Source organism: Taeniopygia guttata, chromosome 14 (genome assembly GCF_048771995.1).
Source record: "Taeniopygia guttata chromosome 14, bTaeGut7.mat, whole genome shotgun sequence".
In the NCBI taxonomy this organism is placed as follows: domain Eukaryota; kingdom Metazoa; phylum Chordata; class Aves; order Passeriformes; family Estrildidae; genus Taeniopygia; species Taeniopygia guttata.
In genome coordinates, this window is record NC_133039.1 from 6,980,858 (window position 1) to 7,000,619 (window position 19,762).

At 55.2% G+C, this 19,762-nt stretch overlaps 1 protein-coding gene across 1 annotated transcript; it reads left to right on the forward strand.

The window, feature by feature from the left end:
* The first annotated feature begins 1,394 nt into the window (after nt 1–1,394).
* On the forward strand, nt 1,395–19,760 carry SYNGR3 (synaptogyrin 3). The gene is made up of 4 exons (XM_030284985.4): nt 1,395–1,558; nt 10,722–10,962; nt 13,674–13,816; nt 15,664–19,760. Exons 1-4 carry the CDS (start codon nt 1,460–1,462, stop codon nt 15,862–15,864), a joined length of 684 nt encoding a protein of 227 aa, XP_030140845.4. The 5' UTR covers nt 1,395–1,459; the 3' UTR covers nt 15,865–19,760.
* The last annotated feature ends 2 nt before the right edge of the window (nt 19,761–19,762 follow it).

Genomic DNA, 19,762 nt, shown 5'->3' on the forward strand with positions numbered 1-19,762 from the left:
CTCCTTCCTGCTGTTCCTGGGGAGGGAGCAGGGCTGGGCTTTGGCCTCCTGCCCCCATGGAAGCTCTGGGTGCCTCCTTGCGTGTGTGAGGAAAGCCCGAGGTCAGCCCCAGGCATTTTCACTTCCCTTTTCCTGCAGCAGCCCTGAGTGTGCAACAGCAAAGAGCAGCTTTGCCAAGCCTTGCCCTCTGCCCTCGGCCAGCAGAGCCCTGGCTCCTGCCAGGTCTGAGAGCCCTCCTGGCTGCAGGGCCCCTGAGGGTCCCCAAGGGGTGACAGCCGCCCTTTCTGGGGGTCTGGGCACAGAAGGGGGTTTATTTTAGGGTCAGTGCCCGCAGCAGGGGTGAGCTGAGCAGCGTGGTGACCTCCCTGCGCTCTGTGCCATGGCATTGCCCTGCTGCCAACAGCCCAGCTGCTCCCAGGGAGCCTTTGCCATTGCCTGGTGACACTGGCACGGCATGGTGGCACCTGCAAGGACACCCCACCCCTGCCCACAGCACGCTATCCCCAGAGGCAGCACGGTGACCACAGGACAGTAATTCATGGAACAGCTCAGCGACCCTGGCAGTGGCAAGGGATCCTGGCTGTTCTGTGGTGTCCCCAGCCATGGCACACGGCATGGTGGCACTGGCTAGCCACAGCTCTGCTGTGGTGGCCATGCCCATATCCCGGTGACAGTGCCTGTCACAGTGTCACAGTGTCACAGTGCGCAGAGACCCAGCCCGGTGACAATGCCAGTTGCAGTGTAACAGTGTCCATGCCCACATCCCGGTGACAGTGCCTGTCACAGTGTCACAGTGTTACAGTGTCACAGTGTCACAGTGCCCATATCCCAGTGACAACGTCTGTCACAGTGTCACAGTGTCCCAGTGTCACAGTGTCACAGTGTCACAGTGCCCAGAGACCCAGCCCGGTGACAATGCCAGTCACAGTGTCACAGTGTCCATGCCCACATCCCAGTGACAACACCTGTCACAGTATCACAGTGTTACAGTGTCACAGTGTCACAGTGTCCATGCCCATATCCAGGTGACAGTGCCTGTCACAGTGTCACAGTGTCACACTGTCACAGTGTCACAGTGTTACAGTGTCCATGCCCATATCCCAGTGACAACGCCTGTCACAGTGTCACAGTGTCACAGTGTCACAGTGTCCATGCCCATATCCCGGTGACAGTGTCTGTCACAGTGTCACAGTGCCCATGCTCATATCCCGGTGACAGTGCCTGTCACACTGTCACACTGTCACACTGTCACAGTGTCACACTGTCACCGTGCTCGATCCCGCAGCGCCGGGAGCGCGCCCCGCGCCGTTCGCGCGCACCTGCCCGTGCCCCCCACCCCCTCTCCCCCCCCCACCCGCCGGGTGGTTCCTCCCGCCGCCCGCACGCGGCGCTGCGGACGAGCCCACGAGGGAGGGGCGCGGGGGGGGCAGCGCGGGGCGCGGAGCGGGCGCGGGGGAAGATGGAAGGAGCGTCCTTCGGAGCGGGCCGGGCGGGGGGGGCCATCGACCCCGTGGATTTCCTCAAGCAGCCGCAGACCCTCCTCCGGGTGACCACCTGGGTAAGGCGGAACGGCCGCGGGGACAGCGCCGGGCTGGGCAGCGGCGGTGCGGGGACAGCGCCCGGTGCGGCGGGGACAGCTCCCGGTGCGGCGGGCAGTGCCCGGGCGATGGGCAGTGTCGAGGTGATGGAGACAGTGTCGAGGTGATGGGCAACTCAAGAGCATCGTGCCCGCAGCCGGTGCATCGTTCCCGGTGTCGGTGCGCTGCCGGTGCTCGGTGCGCTGCCGGTGCCGGTGCCGCTGCCCATCCCCGCGGGCAGTGCCGGTTCCCGGGGCAGCTGGCAGGGGCTTTCCTCGGGAATGGGGCCGGGATGCGCCGCTGCCCCTGCCGTGTGCGCCGCCGGAGGTTGGGGACATTTTCCTGCCTTCCGCGCTCCGTGCGTGCGTGTGTGTGACCGAAATTCGGGAGCCGGCCCTGCCCAGCTCCCGGTGCTGCTGAGAGGGTGTCATGTTCGGCATGTTGGACCTTTCCCATCTGTGAATTCCCGCCGTGGAGCAGGAGGTGGAATGGGCTCTGCAGTGCTCAGGGAAGGCTTTGGTGGTCCGTGCCCAGGGCGCAGTGCCAGGGTGCCCCTGGGGCCGTGGTGCCCCGATGCCCAAGGCTAAGGACAGCTCCCAGTTTGCCTCCCCCAGCCTGGCTTTCTGTTGAGATGTGCTGAGATGGCCTTGGGAGGTCAGGAATGCCAGGTCCTTCCCAAAAACCCCAATGTGGGAAGGATCTGCCCGGCTCTCCCCTGGCTCCAGTGCTTGGCTGGAGGCTGTGATGAGCCTGGGGCTTGTCCTCGCCCTGTGCCACACCTGTGCTGGCTCGGTGGCACTGTGGCAGTGCTCAGTGAGGCAGGAAGCTCCCAAAGCTCTGCTGAGAAGGGCACCTCGGCTGGCACAGCTGCTGGCTCCATGGGGCTCTCCAGCCTGGGGTGCCCTGGGAGAGGCCCCAGCAGCACAAGGGGCAGCACACGAGCAATTCCAGCTGCAGTCACATGCTGAGTTTAACCACACGCTGCAGTGGCTGATAGGAGCTGCTGTCCTTCCCAGGGCTTGGAGAAGGCCCACGACTCCATTGCTGAGGAAAAACGGGGCCAGGGACGGATCTGGGGCATCCAGCTTGGTGTGGAAGGGGCGTTTTGGGCAGGGTTGAGGCACGGGCAGCAGCTGTTTCCTAGAAGAAAACTTGGTCTGGATCCTCCTGGATCCTCCTTGGGTGGCAATGGCAAACTACTGGCAGTGGTGTAGGGTTTGGGTACAGTTAAATAACTCTGCCCCACTGTTGGTGAGTTCAGCCCCTCCTAAAATAAATGTGTCACCTTGCATCCAGAGGGATCCCCACCCTTGTTGGATGGAGGGGATTGGACACTGCTGGGCCAGGGTACGGAATGGAGGTACAAAATAAAAATCCCAGTTTAGGAAATACTCCTGTATATATTCACTGGTTTATTCAGTGGTGAAGTCCCTCCTTTCCTGGCTCTGTTTTCCCAGGGAATCAGTGACAAACAAGTGCTTACAACTACAGAAATGCATCAGCTTAACTCCAAACAAGTGCAGGGGCCACCAGTGTGGATAAACTGGGGTGAGCATGCTGCTATCCCATAAATGTTTGTAACATTCAGAGTTGGCCAAAGCCCACTGAGCAAAAAGGGAGTTTTTTGCTCCTTTCAGTGGGCTGGGGGCTGGGCTGGGGGCTGGGCTGGGGGAGCTCCCTTTGGAGCCCTTTTCCCAGGTTCATGCTCCCTCGTAGATCTGTCAGGGTTCATCACTGCTCCAGCCTGGCGGTTCAGAGCCCCAGTTTGGCTGTCTCAGCCCAGTTCCCCATGTCTTAAACCAGTTCAGCATTTGTGGCTCCTGCCCTGTGTGAGCTGGGGCAGCAGGGACAGCATTCCCTTCCTGACTTCCAGGCCAACCCCACGGTGAGATGGGGTGGGGGAGGCAGCCAAAGGCTTTGCTGGGGTCTCTGCTGCCTTCCTGGCTGCTGTCCTGGGTGAGTGGCAGTGCTGTGGCACGTGGTGACATCCGTGCTGGTGGCAGGGCAGGAGCTGGAACCGATGCCCACCGTGCCACTCCCAGACTGCCAAAGCAAACAGAACCGTGCCACGCTTCCCTGCCTGCTGTGCCAGGGGAGCTGAGCTGCCTGTGCAGCACGGAACAGCCACGGGTGGTTGTTGAGCCAGCCCTGGGCTGAGGTCAGGCTTTGGGGTGAGCTTTGCTCGTGGTTTTCCTTCCTGTGCCCCGGTGGCGCAGCTTTGTACCACAGTTACCCACGGCAGGGACAGGAGCCTTGCCCCGTGCGTGGTGGCAGCTTCTGGTGGGCAAAGGAAGAGCTGCCACGATGGGCTGGGGTGGCTGGGGGTGCTGGAGGAACCCCACAGGGATTTGGGGCCAGCCCCAGGTGCCTGAGGTGGCTGGTGGCCACTGCTGGGCTTTCCCACCACCAAAGGAAGCTCCAGTTCCCTTTTGGGACTCTGGTGGCTGCCTGGGGGACCTTGTGCTGGCACAGACGTGTGAGGGACTAGCAGGTGACCCACACAGAAATCCCCAAATGTCAGCGGTGCCCAAAGGGGATTCCTGGTTCTGCCACCTCCTGAGAGAGTAATTCAGAGTATCTGAGGGGGAAAAATCCACTCCTGGCTTGAGCTGTAAAATCAAAAGCTGGAAAGAACCATTTAACAGTTCCTCATTCATCTCTTCCCTCTCTGTCTGATGCAGTTTGTCAGATGAAGATGTGATCGCTCTTGTGGTTTCCTTTTGAGACATTTTTTGCACAGCCAAACAGAGTCGATATTCATGACGGGTGCCTGCAGAATCATGAGCTCCTTTCTCTGTGACTGCCCGTGCCAGCCAGACTTTCAAGTGGCCACTCAGCTTCACAGGGCAATTGTTCATTTAACATAGGCTTAGGTTTGGCTTTTTAAAGCAGTTTTGGAAAATATTCTGGTAAAATTTTTCAGCAATTCATGTGATTTCATGCAGAGCAGCAGCAGAAGTGCAGTGCCGGGTCCCTCATCCATCCCATCCCATCCCATCCCATCCCATCCCATCCCATCCCATCCCATCCCATCCCATCCCATCCCATCCCATCCCATCCCATCCCATCCCACCCCAATCTCTGCCTCCCTGGAGCTCAGCAGAAGTGCAGGGAACAGGCTCTGGATGGCTCCTCAGGGGTTTCAGTGGCTCCTGAGCACTCAGGGCTCTTAGGGAAGAGCTCCAAGGCTGCTCTGGCACTCCAGGAGCCCCCAGCAATGCCCAGAGTCATTAGTCTGATCTGAGCTGCCTCAGACTTTGCTCCTGGCCACTTTTCAGAAGGGTCATCAGATTTCTGCCTTAATTTTCTCTTTCTGCAGGCGATGGATTAAAGGCAGAAATTAAATGCAACATTTTGGTAATGGAATTATAGGGGAGCTTTGCTGCGTCTGAGCTTAAAATGGTTCTGAATTGCCATGCTCCTGTCAGCTCTGGTTTCAAGCACTGCTGGTGTGCCATGTGCTCAGATTGCAGGACGAGATTAGGAACCCTGAATGAACGCTGTGTCTCAGCCAGCATCTCCTACCACATCAGAAAAAGTAATTCAGGAAAAATCAGTCATGTGGTCATCAACAGACATCCTCCCAAGCTGCTTAGGCTGATGGCCGTGGCCCTAAACCTGTTACAGCCAGCACTAGAACACCTCGAAACCAGCCAGGCCTTCCCTTGGTGCTCATCTCGGGGTCCCCTGGGAGACCTGGCGCTGCCTCAAGCTGAGCTTTGGGATTCACAGCCTCCCAAAACGGTGCAGATCAGTGCTGGAAACTTCCCTGTGGCTGGCAGCTGTAAATATAAACTGGGGAGGGAGCTGGGGGTGGTTGTCCCCCGTGCCAGGGGACCCTGAGCAGAGGATCTGTGCCAGGCCCGTGCACAGCACAGGGCTCAGAGGGGCTGAGCAGGATTTGGCCTGTGCTGATTCAGCCTGAATTGTTTTCCCTTCTCGTTTGGTGGTCCCTCCTTTGTCGGAATCTGAGGTATTGATGATCCCAAAATTGTAGAAAGTCTCTGTCTGTCAGCCCCGCTGCCAAAGCAGAAGCCATAATTGGTCTGTGCTGGTTTCAAGGTTGTTTATTCTGTTTATCTCTAACATGTTCTGCTGCCCTGCCGCAGCTCTGTCCTGCAGGGCAGCGTGTGGGGCTCTGCCCTCAGTGGGATGGTACAAACATTAAATACCAGAAACTACCTGTGCTGGATTTACAATAACGTGCCAATATCTGTCACCTACGTTGGACAGTGTGTCCCCAGCCTAAACCAACAGAAAAATGCCAACACCACAGTGAAACATGGAGGGCATGAAGAAGGAGGAAAAGGACAAGGCACACCCAATTTCCTCCATCTTGTCCCCTCTGAACCCCTAATCTAGAAACCTAAAACCGTGTCACACTTAATTATTCCTTATATCAAACACTCAGAGCTGGTAATTCATCCTGTAGGATTGAAAACTCTTTTCCATGGACAGAGATCACAGCCAGTGTCTCTGGGGGCTCTGTCCAGGGGGGTTCCTGACCCCTGAAGGGTCCCAGACCTGCCGGGGCAGCCAGAGGGAAGCTCTGGATTCCCACACTCCTTCCCTCGCTGGGCTCCAGGAGGGCAGGGAGCTGAGCAGGAGGCGTTTGGCTCCAGGAGGGACTGAGGGATGCCCAGGGCTTGGCCCGGCTCTCTGCACCCCTGGCTTGTGCCCAGCTCTGCTGGTCGGGAGCCACGGCAGAACAATTGAGCTCTGGGTTTTTTTCCCTCGTGCATTGCATCTCCTCCATGCTGACATGAATGTGTGTGCAGTCCAAGCTGGCTTCTGCAGGCTCCTCCAACCCCACACCTTCTGCTGCTGTTTTTTATAGGTCCCAAATGCAAGTGCAGCTCCTCAGCAGTGGAAACATCTCACCTTAAAATGGCTGACAGCTCCCACCGAAGCGCTCAGCTCCTGCTCTCCTCTCTTATTTGCTTCTTGTTTTCCTCTGCTCAGGCTCTGAGGTCTCCTGAAGCACATTTTAGGGGATGGGCTGCAGAAAGATGAAAGCAACGGGGAGGAAAACTGTGTGTGTGCTGGGGTCCGGGCTGCTGGAGCTTCAGGAGGGAACGGGGATGTGCAGAGCAAAACTCCAGAAGAAAGGCAGGCAGCCTGGCCAGCCAGCACCCTCCAGATGGCAAAAATGTGCTGGAGGGAGGGCAGACACAGCTCCAGCTTTGTCCACTCCTGAAAGGTGTGTCCATGAACACACCAGGGTCCAGCAGAACTGCAGAATCCTGGAATGGTTTGGGTTGGAAGGAGCCTTAAAACCCCTCCAGTGCCACCCCTGCCATGGCAGGGACACCTTCCACTGTCCCAGGGTGCTCCAAGCCCTGTCCAGCCTGGTCTTGGAAGTTCCCAGGGGTGGAGCAGCCCCAGCTTCTCTGGACACCTTGTGCCAGGGCCTGCCCACCCTCTGAGCAGAGAGACTGTCCCACTGTCCTGCCCCACTGTCCTGCCCCATTGTCCTGTCCCACTGTCCTGTCCCACTGTCCTGTCCCATTGTCCTGTCCCATTGTCCTGTCCCACTGTCCTGTCCCATTGTCCTGTCCCACTGTCCTGTCCCACTGTCCTGACCACTGTCCTGTGTCACAGAAATGCTGCCTGGCCTGCAGAGGTGTCTCTTCTTGCTTGGCAGCAAACTTCAAACTGGGAGAACTGGGCTGCTGGCTTTCATCACCAAGAGAGCTCCCAGTTCCTGCCTGGCGTGGTGGAACCCCAGCTCCCTTTGCCCCAGCAGCCCCCCCATGTCCCCGTGGGTCTGAGGGCTCCTGACCCATGTTGAGCTCCCCCCAGGTGGGACTGAGGCTCCTTTTTGTGGTGAGGTGCAGCTCTGGATGGAAAGGATGGGAGAGCAGAGATTTCCTCTTTCCATTCCCCTGCAGGCTCCAGCACTCATGGTCTGCTGCAGCTCCTGCAGCTCCCAGCACTCAGGAACCCCCACACCAGGAGCCCCCCAGCTCCCAGCACATCCCCGTGGCAGCTTTGGCAGGATGCAAGGATGGAAAATGCGATTTCCCACCACGGTGGTGGCTGGGGACAATCCATTTTTCGTACTGTGCCTCACACCAGCTCAGCCAGGAAAAGCAGAATTTGTTGCTGGTGGTGTTGGGTTGTTCAGCTGGAAAATGGAGTGTCCTGTGAAGGCTCCTGTGCAAATCCTCTGAGGCGCTGCTCAGGCCCACCAAAGCTCTCTGGCAGTGGAAAATCTGACCTTGTATTTTCTCTTTCAAATCTCTGATGAGCTGGCTGGGGCTTTGAGCCACTGTGGTTTGTGAAGGTGATTGAGAAAATGCACTTGTTCTGTGGGTTTATTTCCCTGCCCACATTTATTTAATCTACCCACGTTTTCCTAAAATAAAAGCATTTTTACATCTATACTTAGAAAGACAACACCAAATTTATTCTCATTAAAATGTTTCACCAGCACCAGTGGGCTTTTTAAGAAAAACCATAACATCACAATGTTGGGGTGAGGGAAAGGAAACACGTGGAAAGGCACGTTTTGACAGGAATATTCCAAGCAGTGCTGATGTTTTTGAACTCATCTATTAAATAGGTGCACTTGGAATTCGTTGCTCCTCTGGCCTCCCAAGGAAAAGCTGCGTGTGCTGTGCTTTGTACATTGAAATCTGGTTGTGGGGCTCTCATGGTTTGAGCCACTTGGGTTGTGTGGCAGCAGGAAGGATGCTCTGCTTTCCAAAATTCTTTGGAAGTTAAGTGTTAAAACATCCTTAAAAAAAAAAAAAAAATCTATTGGACATGAAATGAATACACAGAAGCTTGGGAAGTTCAAAAGAGAAAAAGACCCAGTTTTATTTTATATAAACATCTGGTAATTATAGAGTTCCAAAGGTGACTGTGAATTGGAGGATGGAATTACCACCTCTCCAACCACACTGCTCCAAAGATGAATCAATCATTTCTCTCTATTTACAGAGAAATCTGTAAACTATTCTATTTACACATGAAATTGTGTGGGAACTCTGACTCTCAAATATATAAACATTATCAGAAGGATAAAGAAGTTTTATGAGAACTTTAAAACTTTCAAAAAGAACTCTAAAAGAAAACTTAACACTGTTAAAAATGAGGGCAACACCCACCAAAGCTCAGGGCTCCCAGCAGGCTCCCAGCAGCTCGGGGAAGGTTGTGAATCCTGGAGGACTGAGTGGAACTCCCCGAGTACGAGTTTGCTCTCCTGCCAGAGAAGTAATGGCGTGGAATCAGAGGCCCTCAATTATTCATCTTTTCCAGAACCACATTACTCCTTCCCAGGGCCTGTTTCATAAACGCTGCTGCTATTTCTGATGGTAAATACCAATTCTGCATTATTTATGAGCAGATTTTTACAACTGCTGATGCTACAGCTGCTGCCAAAGCCCTGGAAAACGATGAGTGCTGTTTGTTGTTGTTTTTTCCTCACACATGGCCCCTCCTGTCCTGCGCGTGGGGATGGTGAGGATGGTGATGGTGGGGATGATGGTGATGATGAGGATGTGATGAGGATTTTGGTAATGATGGTGATGGTGGTGGTGATGAGGATGATAGGGATGATGGTGATGATGATGATGATGATGATGTTGGCGATGGTGATGATAATGATGATAATGGTGATGATGATGATGAGGATGGTGAGGATGATGATGATGGTGATGATTATGGTGATGGTGTTGAGGATGGTGATGATGATGGTGATGAGGACACTGATGGGGATGATGGCAATGGTGGTGATGATGATGGTGATGATGGCAATGATGAGAATGCTGATGAGGATGATGGTGATGATGCTGGTGATGATGGCAATGGTGATAGTGATGGAAGTGATGGTGATGAGGATGGTGATGATGATGGTGATGATGATGATGATGATGATGATGACGGTGATGATGGCAATGGTGATAGTGATGGAAGTGATGGTGATGAGGATGGTGATGATGATGGTGATGATGATGATGATGGTGATGATGGCAATGGTGATAATGATGGTGATGATGGTGATAGTGATGGAAGTGATGGTGATGAGGATGGTGATGATGATGATGATGATGACGGTGATGATGGCAATGGTGATAATGATGGTGATGATGGTGGTGATGATGATGAGGAGGATGATGGTGATGATGGTGATGGTGACGATAGCAATGGTGATGACAATGATGGTTGTGATGATGATGGTGATGGTGATGATGATGGTGATGATGGCAATGGTAATGATGATGATGGTGATGAGGATGGTGATGTGGATGATGGTGACGGTGATGATGGCAATGGTGATAATGATGGTGATGATGGTGATAGTGATGGAAGTGATGGTGATGAGGATGGTGATGTGGATGATGGTGACGGTGATGATGGCAATGGTGATAATGATGGTGATGATGGTGGTGATGATGGTTGGTGATGACGATGATGGTGATGATGATGATGATGATGCTGTGCCATCCCAAGTGCTCCCCAAGCACAGCACCAGCGAGGAACAGGGTGCAGGTGCCACAGGGTGACTTGGGTGGCCCCTGAGCTCGTGGCTGGTGCTCAGGGCCAGGGATGGATGTGGGACAGGGCCCCAGGCCGTGGGTGAACTCTCAAAGGAGGAAGAGGAGAAGGTCTGTCCCAGTGTTACGTTAAAGAGTGGCTGGACCTTGGGGGTGGTTTGCCCGCCGTGGGTTCTGCTCCACTTCCCCTGCTCTATGACACAGCTTCCCTGGGAGCTGCAGGAGGTGGCACAGGCGACTGTGAGAGCCTCCAGCCCTCCCCTGGCTCAGCTTCTCAGTCATCCCCTGTCCCTGGGGACACCAGGGGCTTTGTGGGGCCCAGCCTGGCAGCAGAGAGCAGCACAGCACTAAGTCTCTGCAGGGACCTGCCCCATCTGGGTATTCTTCCCCTCCCCAGCGTGTCTGGAGAAGCAGGTTCTTACACTCCTCTGCCCAGCAGGGCGCTGGAAGGCAGGAGGAGGTTCCATCTGGCAGAGGAGGAACACCCAGGTGCAGTTTGGAGCCACCAACCAGAGGAGATGTGGCTGAGAAATGCCACATTGCCATGGAGTGGAGGACGGGGTTGAATCCGGTGGCGCTGCTGTTGGGCAGCAGAGCTAAACACCACCAGCAGCAACCTGTGCTCCTCTCCTTGCTCCTGCAGATCTTCTCCATCGTGGTGTTCGGCTCCATCGTCAACGAGTGCTACGTCAACAAGGACAGCCAGCACCCTGAGCTGCTCTGCATCTTCAACGAGAATGAGAGCGCCTGCAGCTACGGCATCGCCGTGGGCGTCATCGCCTTCTTCGGCTGCATCTTCTTCTTCGTGGTGGACCTGTACTTCCAGCAGATCAGCAGCGTCAAGGACCGCAAACGGGCCGTGCTGCTGGACCTGGGCTTCTCAGGTACCCTGCTCTGCCCTGCTCTGCTCTGCTCAGGTGTCACCATCCGCTGGTAGGGGGTGTCGTGATGATTCCTTAGCGATCCCAAAGTGCAAAAGACAAACAGCAGGGGACTTTCAGTTTAATCACAGCAAATGCATCTTTATTAGGGGCCAGAACAATAAATGTGATAGTGGGGTCAGAAAGGAAATAAAAAGGAGAGAGAGAGAGGGAGAGAGGGAGAGAAGAGGGGGATGGGAATAGCTGCCAACACAAGCAAGGTCCTCACTGGTCTCGACCATGGGGATCCGTCTTGTTGTGTTGGGGAGAGTCCCCAAAGTTCTGCCCAGCCCAGGGGTCCAGTTATAGTCCACAGAGGAAAAAGGGGGAACATGCAGAACAATGAGAGTCTATTGAAATTGCTGTGGGGGGAACAGGTGTATCTACAGAAAATCATACAGGCTGAACAAACACAACGATGAATAAGTCCATTGGAGTTACTGGAGAAGAACAGGTCATGTCATTCTCCCCCCACTCCCTGTGGTAGGGGTCTCAGTCTCAGTCCTTGGGGAGAGGGTTCTTGATCTCCATCTGTCACGGTGGTAATGAGGCAGGTGAGGGGTCTGCAGTGAGAGACCACCAGAGTCACCCCAACAGTTCATTTGGCTTAAAGGTGGAGAGTGAAGCAGGAATTGCAGCAGCTGCCCTGTGCTGGGTCTGTGCCGGGTCGTCACCAAGTCCTTGCCAAGTTCTTGCCAAGTCCTTGCCGGGCCTCGCTGGGAACAGCCAACGTGACGGTGCAGCGGCTGCACCTGCACTGTTGCCTTCTCCAAGCTGGAACTGCAGCGGGGGGGGGGGGTTTTCCTTCTGGTGGCAGTCGGCAGGCAAATGAGTGAGGGTCTTCAGACGGCCTCTTACACCGGGTCTGCTCCCTGGGCTCGCTGCTGTGCCCTGCCCCTCCTCTCTCGGGTCATCCCTGCTCCTCCTGTGGCCTGACACGGCTCATGTGCCATGGCTGGGGACAGCGTGGGTGCCAGAGGAGCTGCCCCATGCAGCCGTGGGCTCCGTGGGCACTGAGGAAGGCAGATGTGGTGGTTGGGGACAGTGCTGTGTCCTCACTCTGCAGCTGGAGGCAGCTTTGGTCAGGCCACCCGCAGGGGTGAGGCTTGGTGGTCACATCTTGGGGGTTTTACCTGCCCACACCTCCTGCTCGGGCTCACCAAGAGCAAAGGTGGTTTCAGCAGCTTTGTGCACGGGTTTGGGGCAGAGCAGGAGCAGCTCTGTGCAGCCGGGGCTGGGGTGCCCTGGGACAGCTTCCCCTCCACAAACCAGTGCCAGCCTCGTGTCCCTTGTGCCAGCCCTGTGTCCCTTGTGCCAACCCTGTGTCTGAACTTTGTCAGCCCTGTGTCCCCTGTGCCAGCCCTGTGTCCCCAGCCTTGTCCCTGAACCTAACCAGTGTCAGCCCTGTGTCCCCTGTGCCAGCCCTGTTGTCCCCAGCCTTGTCCCTGAGCCATCCTGCTGCTCCCACGCTGTGAATTAACCTTCGGGAGCTGCTTTTGTTTCACCTCTGGGTTTTTAACTTCCAAACTACCCCCAGGGTGACTCTGAGCGACAGCTGAGCTCCAAATGCAGGGGTGGGAGCTGGGAAAGGCAGGGTGCTGGGAAAGCCCCCTGGAACAGCAGGGGAACAGAAAATAGCCCTGAGTTAAAGGGCTGAGGTCAGATTTAATGCTGGAACATTCCCTGTCCTGAAGGGAAGTGAAAATGCTTATGCAGAGATTTGGGTGGGTTTGGTGGCAGGACTGAATGTGTTTGGTGAAGTTGTCTGTCATTTGGAAAAGGAAAGGAAACCGGGCTGATCCTTTCTGTGAAGGAAGGATTCCTTCCGTGGTGAAATGTGGATGAAAAATTACATTTTATCATTTTAATAAAAGATTTGTAGGGAATGGGTATGTTTATTTATAGTGCTGTGGACGTATGTTGGGACTTATTTTCCTTTGATGGACATGCATACCTTTGAGAACTCTTGATTTTTTTAAATTACTCTTATACATTTCTATATGCATAGAATTTTACAATAGGTTAATGCATATTCATTCTGTTGATTTTACATTATATTTACAGCTAGTTACACTTGTACTTAGTTTTTGTCAGAAAGTACAGAAAGAACTTTCGGGTTACTCTGTCTGTTTTAAAGTCTGAGGAGTCTTATTTTTTAATTTTTAGTGTGGAAATTTGCATTCTCTTTTTATAGCTGGGGAAGTTTTCGAGACCTCTGAGTTGCTTTAGATGATGGGATTTATTTTTCTTATCTTCCACATAGACAGGAAGGGTGAGTTCAGCTCACATCTTCACAGCATGGCTCAAAGGGTCACAAGATCTTAATTATAAGACCTTTTAAGGATTTATTAACCAATAAAACACTGCTAACAAGGATGTTCATGCTTTTGACCCAATCCTTACATATTTTGTCTTATGGACCCATGCTACAGTGGGAACTTTCTTAGCTAATCATTGTATGACACACAAACTTACAGTGCTACACTCTAAAACTCTAAACTTTCCCCCACTTAACGTGTCTCTGCTTTAAACCACAAATCCACATTCTCACTTCCAGCAGCTCCGTTTGGGAGCCTTTCCTGAGGTCTCAGCTCAAACCCCGGGTTTGATTCCCACCTTTGGCTCACAGACCCCGAGCGTTCCTGCGTTTCAGACCCCGACCTGTCCCCCTGCAGGTTTCATGGCCTTCCTGTGGTTTGTGGCCTTTTGCTTCCTGGCAAACCAGTGGCAGAGGACGACGCTGACCAGGGGCTTCGCGCAGGGCGCCGACGCCGCGCGGGCGGCCATCGCCTTCTCCTTCTTCTCCATCATCGCCTGGGTGAGGGCAGAGCAGGGCTGGAAGCGCCCGGGCTGCTGGGGGAGGCTGGGCTCTGCAGAAGTGAATCCTGCAGGGCAGTGAGGGGATGCACTGGGGAACCTGTGGGTTGGTGGTTTCTCACCAGAGAAGCCTCAGCTCTGTCTCCTCTGCCTGGGGAATTCCAGGCTTCCCTTTCTCCCGAGGATGGGAGATTTTGTTGTCCAAAAAGTGTCGCCAGCCACGAGCTGCCCCTGATTTCAGGACCTCGTTGGAGGCAGAGAGCCCCCAGGAGCAGATCTCTGCCCCGAGCAGTTTCGTGGGGTGGCTGGGGATTTTGGGAGCTCTCAGGCTCATCAGGTCGCTCCTGGGACATGCCAGGCTGGCCCCTCTGCTGTCCACCTGGAGAAGGGGCTCCTAAACCCCCCTTGCTCCCATTTCCAGCTCCACCTGGGCAGAGGAGGGACCCCAGCCAGGGCTGTGTGAGACCCTGGGGCTCACCTGGAGCCCACCCGGGGGGCTCCTGCCCCAGAGCTGTGTGTGCAGAGGGCAGGGATGGCTCTGGGTTACCTCCATCCCTCCTGCAGCTTCCCCTGGGCACAGAGCCCCGGGATGTGCCCTAATTCCACGTTGCCTCACAAGAACTGGGGCAAAAGGCAGCACCAGGTTTCCAGCAGCAAACCTGAACTGCTCCCTGCTCTATGATGATCCCAAGAAATCTCTTTTAATCCCAGCTTTGCCCCATCCCAGCTGGCGAGGAAGGGCAGTGGGTGGGATGTTCCCCATCCCATCAGCATCTGCCCCCACCCCAGGAGGGCCATGGGGACACCACTGTCACCCTGTCCCATCCCAAAGCATGGCCAGCACGGTTGGGAAGCCATTCCTGGCCTCTACAGGCATTTTTTAGCCTCCTCAGAGCGTCATTTACCAACTAATTGAATTGTTAATGAAACAAGAAAGCCCTCCCGGCTTTGCCGCCCACATCTCCCACCCTTTGCAGCCTCAATTCCAGCAACCTGGAAGAGGGTGAAGGAGCCTCGGCAGAACTGACCTATTTTCCTGGGCTGGCTCTCAGCAGCTCTCCCTCCCCACACCAGATGTGTTTATTTGGGCCAGCAGTGCCAGATGTGCACGGCCAGAGCCCCCCACCCCAGGCAGAGCTCCGGGGGTCACCCTGTCCCTCAGAAATGGCTTCTGGAGTGTTGGGGTGGGCTTTGGGGCTGGATTTGCTCTGGGGTACAACGCAGAGGGGTGGCAGCCTGTGGGGTGCTGCTGTGGGCAGAGAGATGGGGGATGTGGGGTCCTGGGGGCATGTGGGCTCCAGAGGGCTGTAGGGTCCTGGGGGGACATGGGGTCCTGGTGGGATTCGAGCTCCTGGAGGTTTTGGGGACCCTGGGGGGACATGGGGTCCTGGTGGGACTCGAAGTCCTGGGGGTTTGGGGAAACCGTGGGGGGACATGGGGTCCTGGGGGTTTTGGGGGGGATCATGCAGGGACATGGGGTCCTGGTGGGATTTGAAGTCCTGGGGTTTTTGGGGACCCTGGGGGGACATGGGGTCCTGGTGGGATTCATGGTCCTAGGGGTTTTGGGGCCCTGGGGGGACATGGGGTCCTGGAGGGATTCATGGTCCTAGGGGTTTTTGGGGACCCTGGGGGGACATGGGATCCTGGGGGTTTTGGGGACCCTGGGGGGACATGGAGTCCTGGCGGGGTTTTGGGGCCCTGGGGGACATGGGGTGCTGGGCTAATGTGTGATGCTGGTGAGACGCAGGATGCTGGGGGACCCGGGGTCCTGGTGGGATTCCTGGGGGGTCCCGGGGGTGCTGTGGGGTGGCAGCCCTGCCCCTTTGACCTGTCCCCCGCCGGGTACAGGTCGTGCTGGCACTGCGGGCGCTGCAGCGGTACCGCCTGGGCACGGACATGTCCCTGTTCGCCACCGAGCAGTTCGGCACCGACCCCAGCGCCTCCTACCCCGGCGGCAGCGGCGTGGAGAGCACGGAGACCTACCAGAGCCCCCCGTTCACCGAGACCTTAGAGCCCAACCCCAAAGGTTACCAAGTGCCAGCGTACTGAGGGGCCGCGGCGGTGCCACCCTCGCCCGCTCCCAAATGTCCCCAGCCCCGTTTCCTTGCCGTGGCCAGTCAGTGCCGGGTCCCTTTATTAGCTCGTTGTGCAGTGAATTCTGTACAGTGGTATTGGTTCTTGTCTTACCTGTCCCAGGGTTTCTAAAAGCAGTGTTCCCTCTAAGCCAGGAGGAAGGAAGGTTGGTACCGCATCACCCACACGCGGGGAAGAGGGGGAAATGTCCCCTCCGAGCTCTGCTGGCAAAGCCCAGGACACCTTTTCCTCTTAGGAAACAGCAGCTGAGGAATTTTTATCTCGTTCTTCCAGAGCTAACACAGAATCCATCGAGGGTGGGTGGGCGGTGGGGGGAGCTGGCCCTGGCTGCTCCCGCTGTGGAGCTTCCAGTGCAGGTTCCAGGAAAGTGCCAAATTCACAGGGAAATCAGTGGTGTCTGTGTTGTTTTCCTTTGTATATACTTGCTGCACAAAACAAATATCCAAACAGGTGTTTCCAAACTTGGTTCAGAGGAACAGAGGGGGCACAGCAGGCCGGGGTTGGGATCAGCATCCAGAGGGCTTCTACGCTTCAACAGGTTCTGGTTGAGGGTTTCAAAAGTTACTGTTGGAAAGAGGAAACCAGCAGGAGCTGGTTGCTAACTGGGGCTAGCCTGTGATCAGTGGGAATGTGGCACTTTGTGGTTCTGTTTCCTCATGGGGGATTGGGAAATTTGTAAATTCCTGAGGAAATTTTGGTTGGCAGCGCTGACACGTCCTCACCCCGGAGAGGTGAGGACCAAGGCGAGGGGCTCAGACTCGACATCCAAGGCCATTAGGAGCAATACTGAATTTGTATTTTGATTCTGGGAGCAGCCACCATCTGTCAGCTGCAGCAGAGCCCCGGGTGGGGACACCTGTGTCACCCTGCAGCCTCCAGAAAACTCAGGCAGGGAACTGGAAAGGCTTCACAGCCCGGGTTTGGAAATGGTGTGGGAAGAGTCAGTGAGAACCACCCAGGAAGGAGGCTCAGGTTGGGGGTTCAGCTGCAAAGAGCCAGGAAAAGGACGGAATGTGTAAAATCCAGCGGGTCCTGGCCAGCCCTGTGCCAGCTTTCCCTGCCCGTGTGGCAGCTGGTCCAGGCTGTGCCCCCGAGGGCTGAGCAGAGGGGCTGAAACTTGAATTCCCAATCCCCACCTGAATTCCCAATCCCCACTGAATTCCCAGTCCCTGGCTGGCAGCTCCATCCCTGGGGGCTCCGGGCTCCTGCCTCGCCTGCTCGGCAAAGCCACCACTGCCTTGTGACCTCCTGAGCAGCAATAGCCACCCCTGTCCCCTCCCTGCCACAGGTCCCGGTCACAGCCACGGCCACAGCTCATTCCCACTGCGCTAATTAATGAGCAGCAGATAAATGCACTAATTAAGCAGCCAATCACCCCGAGAGGTCACTGCCGGTGGCGAAGTTCCTTGCCTGGGCTCCAGGTCCTGGCTGTGCCCAGCCCCTCACAGGTGCCTGACCACGGACACCCCAGTGCAGAATCAGCCTCAAGGAATTCCGAGATCTTTGTGGTTTTGTGGAGTCGGTTTTGCTGGGAAAGAAAAAAAAAACCCCGAGGCTTTTAATACAGGGTACGGTAGAACTGTAGCAATACTTTCCTTAGAGGGAACACTGAAACTTTAGCAGCACAAACAGTACTTGTGTTAATATTTTAGCAAAATTATAATCAATTTAAATGTTTAAATTGATTGTACGTGAGATAATGTTCGTTGGGTACAGTGTATTTTTTCTAACTATAATATTACTGTTCCAGAGTTTCCGTGTAAACGTAAAGAGCTAAAGCTGTGTCTGCCTGCGGGACACGTCCTGCCCCGTGTGCCCCCCGTGCTGAATATTACACGCTCTGAATGTCCCCCCGAGGCCTGCATTGCCTTTCTTTGCCCCCACACGCACATCCCACCCCGCTCTGACCTTGGGAGCAGCAGCAGGGGCGCGGGGACCACGCCAGCACAACTCCTGCACAACTCCTGCTGCTTCCCGAGGGCTGCTCCAGCTCCCCAGGGTCACCTTCCCCTTGCAGGGAGCAGCAGGGAGGGCTGGGTGCCCCCGAGGCTTCCCAAAAAGCACAGGAGATGCTCCTTGATTTAACCAGAGCTGGGAATAAAGAACCTGTCCAGCCTCAGCACTCAACAGGCACCCGGGGGGAGCTGAGCCCCGATGCTCTGCGCCCAAAGCGCCGGTGCCAGGCAGCGCAGGGGTGGCACCGTGCTGGGGTGGCACTGGACGGGCAGCTGGGACAGGCAGGAGGCACAGCTGGAGCGTTTTTCCAGGGAATAGCGCTGGGCTCATGTCCCAAGGCCGTGTCACCAGGCAGGATGGGACAGCCCCGAACTTCCTGGTGTGGTGAAAGCCTTCACCCACCTCAGCCAACCCCATCTGGGGGTTGTTGGTGCAGCTGGAGCCCTGGGTGACACCTGTGCCTGGAATCCTGCCCCCAAGCCTTTGGGAGCCCTCCCGGTGTCCCCACAGTGGGGCTGTCACCAAACACACCCCTGGCTGCAGTAAGCGTGGGGTGCTGGGGGTTCAGGGGTTTGGAGCATCCATTTTCCTCTTTTCTCCTCCTTTTCTCGCAGCTGTGCCTCAGCAGCACTCACCCCCTTGTCACCACCCAGGCCACATCCTAAGAGGACGCCAGGGCTGTCCCAAAATTGTCCCAAAAGCATGCCAGGATTGTCTTGAGCGTGCCAGGGCTCTGCCATCCTCACAAGCTGTTTGTAGCCCTCTGTTCTCCCCAGAGCTCAGCAGCACCTCGAGCTCACAGAGGGCACAGCTGTGCTCAGCCCAGCCCAAAAGCTTCTGCACAGTGTTAGCACTAAATTTGGGTGTAAAGAGTAGAATTCCAGCATTCTGCCTTTCCTGGGGCTGCGTTCTGCCCCACCCATCCTCTTGCTCCAGGAGGTTCTGTCACACCACCACTACTCTCAGTAACCTCAAGCACAATTAAAGATTTGGAATTTTTGCCAACATTTCGAGCTGTTCCTAGCAAAGGTGGAAGCTTTGCTTAAGTGATGTTCTGTAAAAAATATTCTCCCCTGTGGATTGATTACCTGCTGTGTGTCAGGGGCTGGAAAGCAAACCCCTCCCTTCACAGGACAGCACATTTGGGATCTCACTGCTCTGGTGCCTGGACACGGGGATGAGATTCCCATCAGTTCACGCCACAACAACAAGTGACACCCACAGCATTCCTGCTCCCCTCCCATCCTGGCTCTGTTCCTTAGGAAATCCCATCATTTTCCCGTGCAGTGGGTATTTCTCTCAATAAAAACTGCTGGGTATTTCTCTCAGTAAAAACTGCTGGGTATTTCTCAGTAAAAACTCCTGTGTATTTCACAGAGTCCTCCCAGCCCGTGCTGTCCCCAAGCAGGTGGCTCTGGTCCCCTCTGGTCCCCTCTGGTCCCCTCTGGTCCCCCCTGGTCCCGTTCTCAGTTGCATTTTGCCTCCGTGTGTGTCACAAGCCCCTCTCCCCTCTCAGTGAGGCTCAGGCTCAGCCCTCACTGCCTCAACTTGAAGCCCCAGTTCAGCTGCCTGGATTTTGTTGCAATACACATTCAAACCTCAGCTCCTTTCAGAGTTTTAATCTCCACCTGAGGGTCGGGAAGTTCAGTTTCTTTGCCAATACCTCTGTCCAAGCAGACGCTTCCAGGAGTTGCAGTTGTCACTAACCTCTGTGCAGTGTAGTATAAAGTGGACTGTGTATGGAAATAAGTTTAAAATGTTTACAATTTTGTATATATTATATACATAAAAATATCTTTTGAGAGAACAATCTGTGATTCTGTATTTTCGGTGTCTGTGTAACCAACTGCAACTTATTTTCAATAAAGAGCTAAAAATGAATAGAAAAAAAAAAAGA

Bases quoted from the DNA above. Each gene is read 5' to 3' on its own strand.
- SYNGR3 (XM_030284985.4), top strand. From the start codon at position 1,460: ATGGAAGGAGCGTCCTTCGGAGCGGGCCGGGCGGGGGGGGCCATCGAC. The intron at 1,559-10,721 runs GTAAGGCGGAAC...TTGCTCCTGCAG, and splicing joins TCCTCCGGGTGACCACCTGG to ATCTTCTCCATCGTGGTGTT. The intron at 13,817-15,663 runs GTGAGGGCAGAG...CGCCGGGTACAG, and splicing joins TCTTCTCCATCATCGCCTGG to GTCGTGCTGGCACTGCGGGC.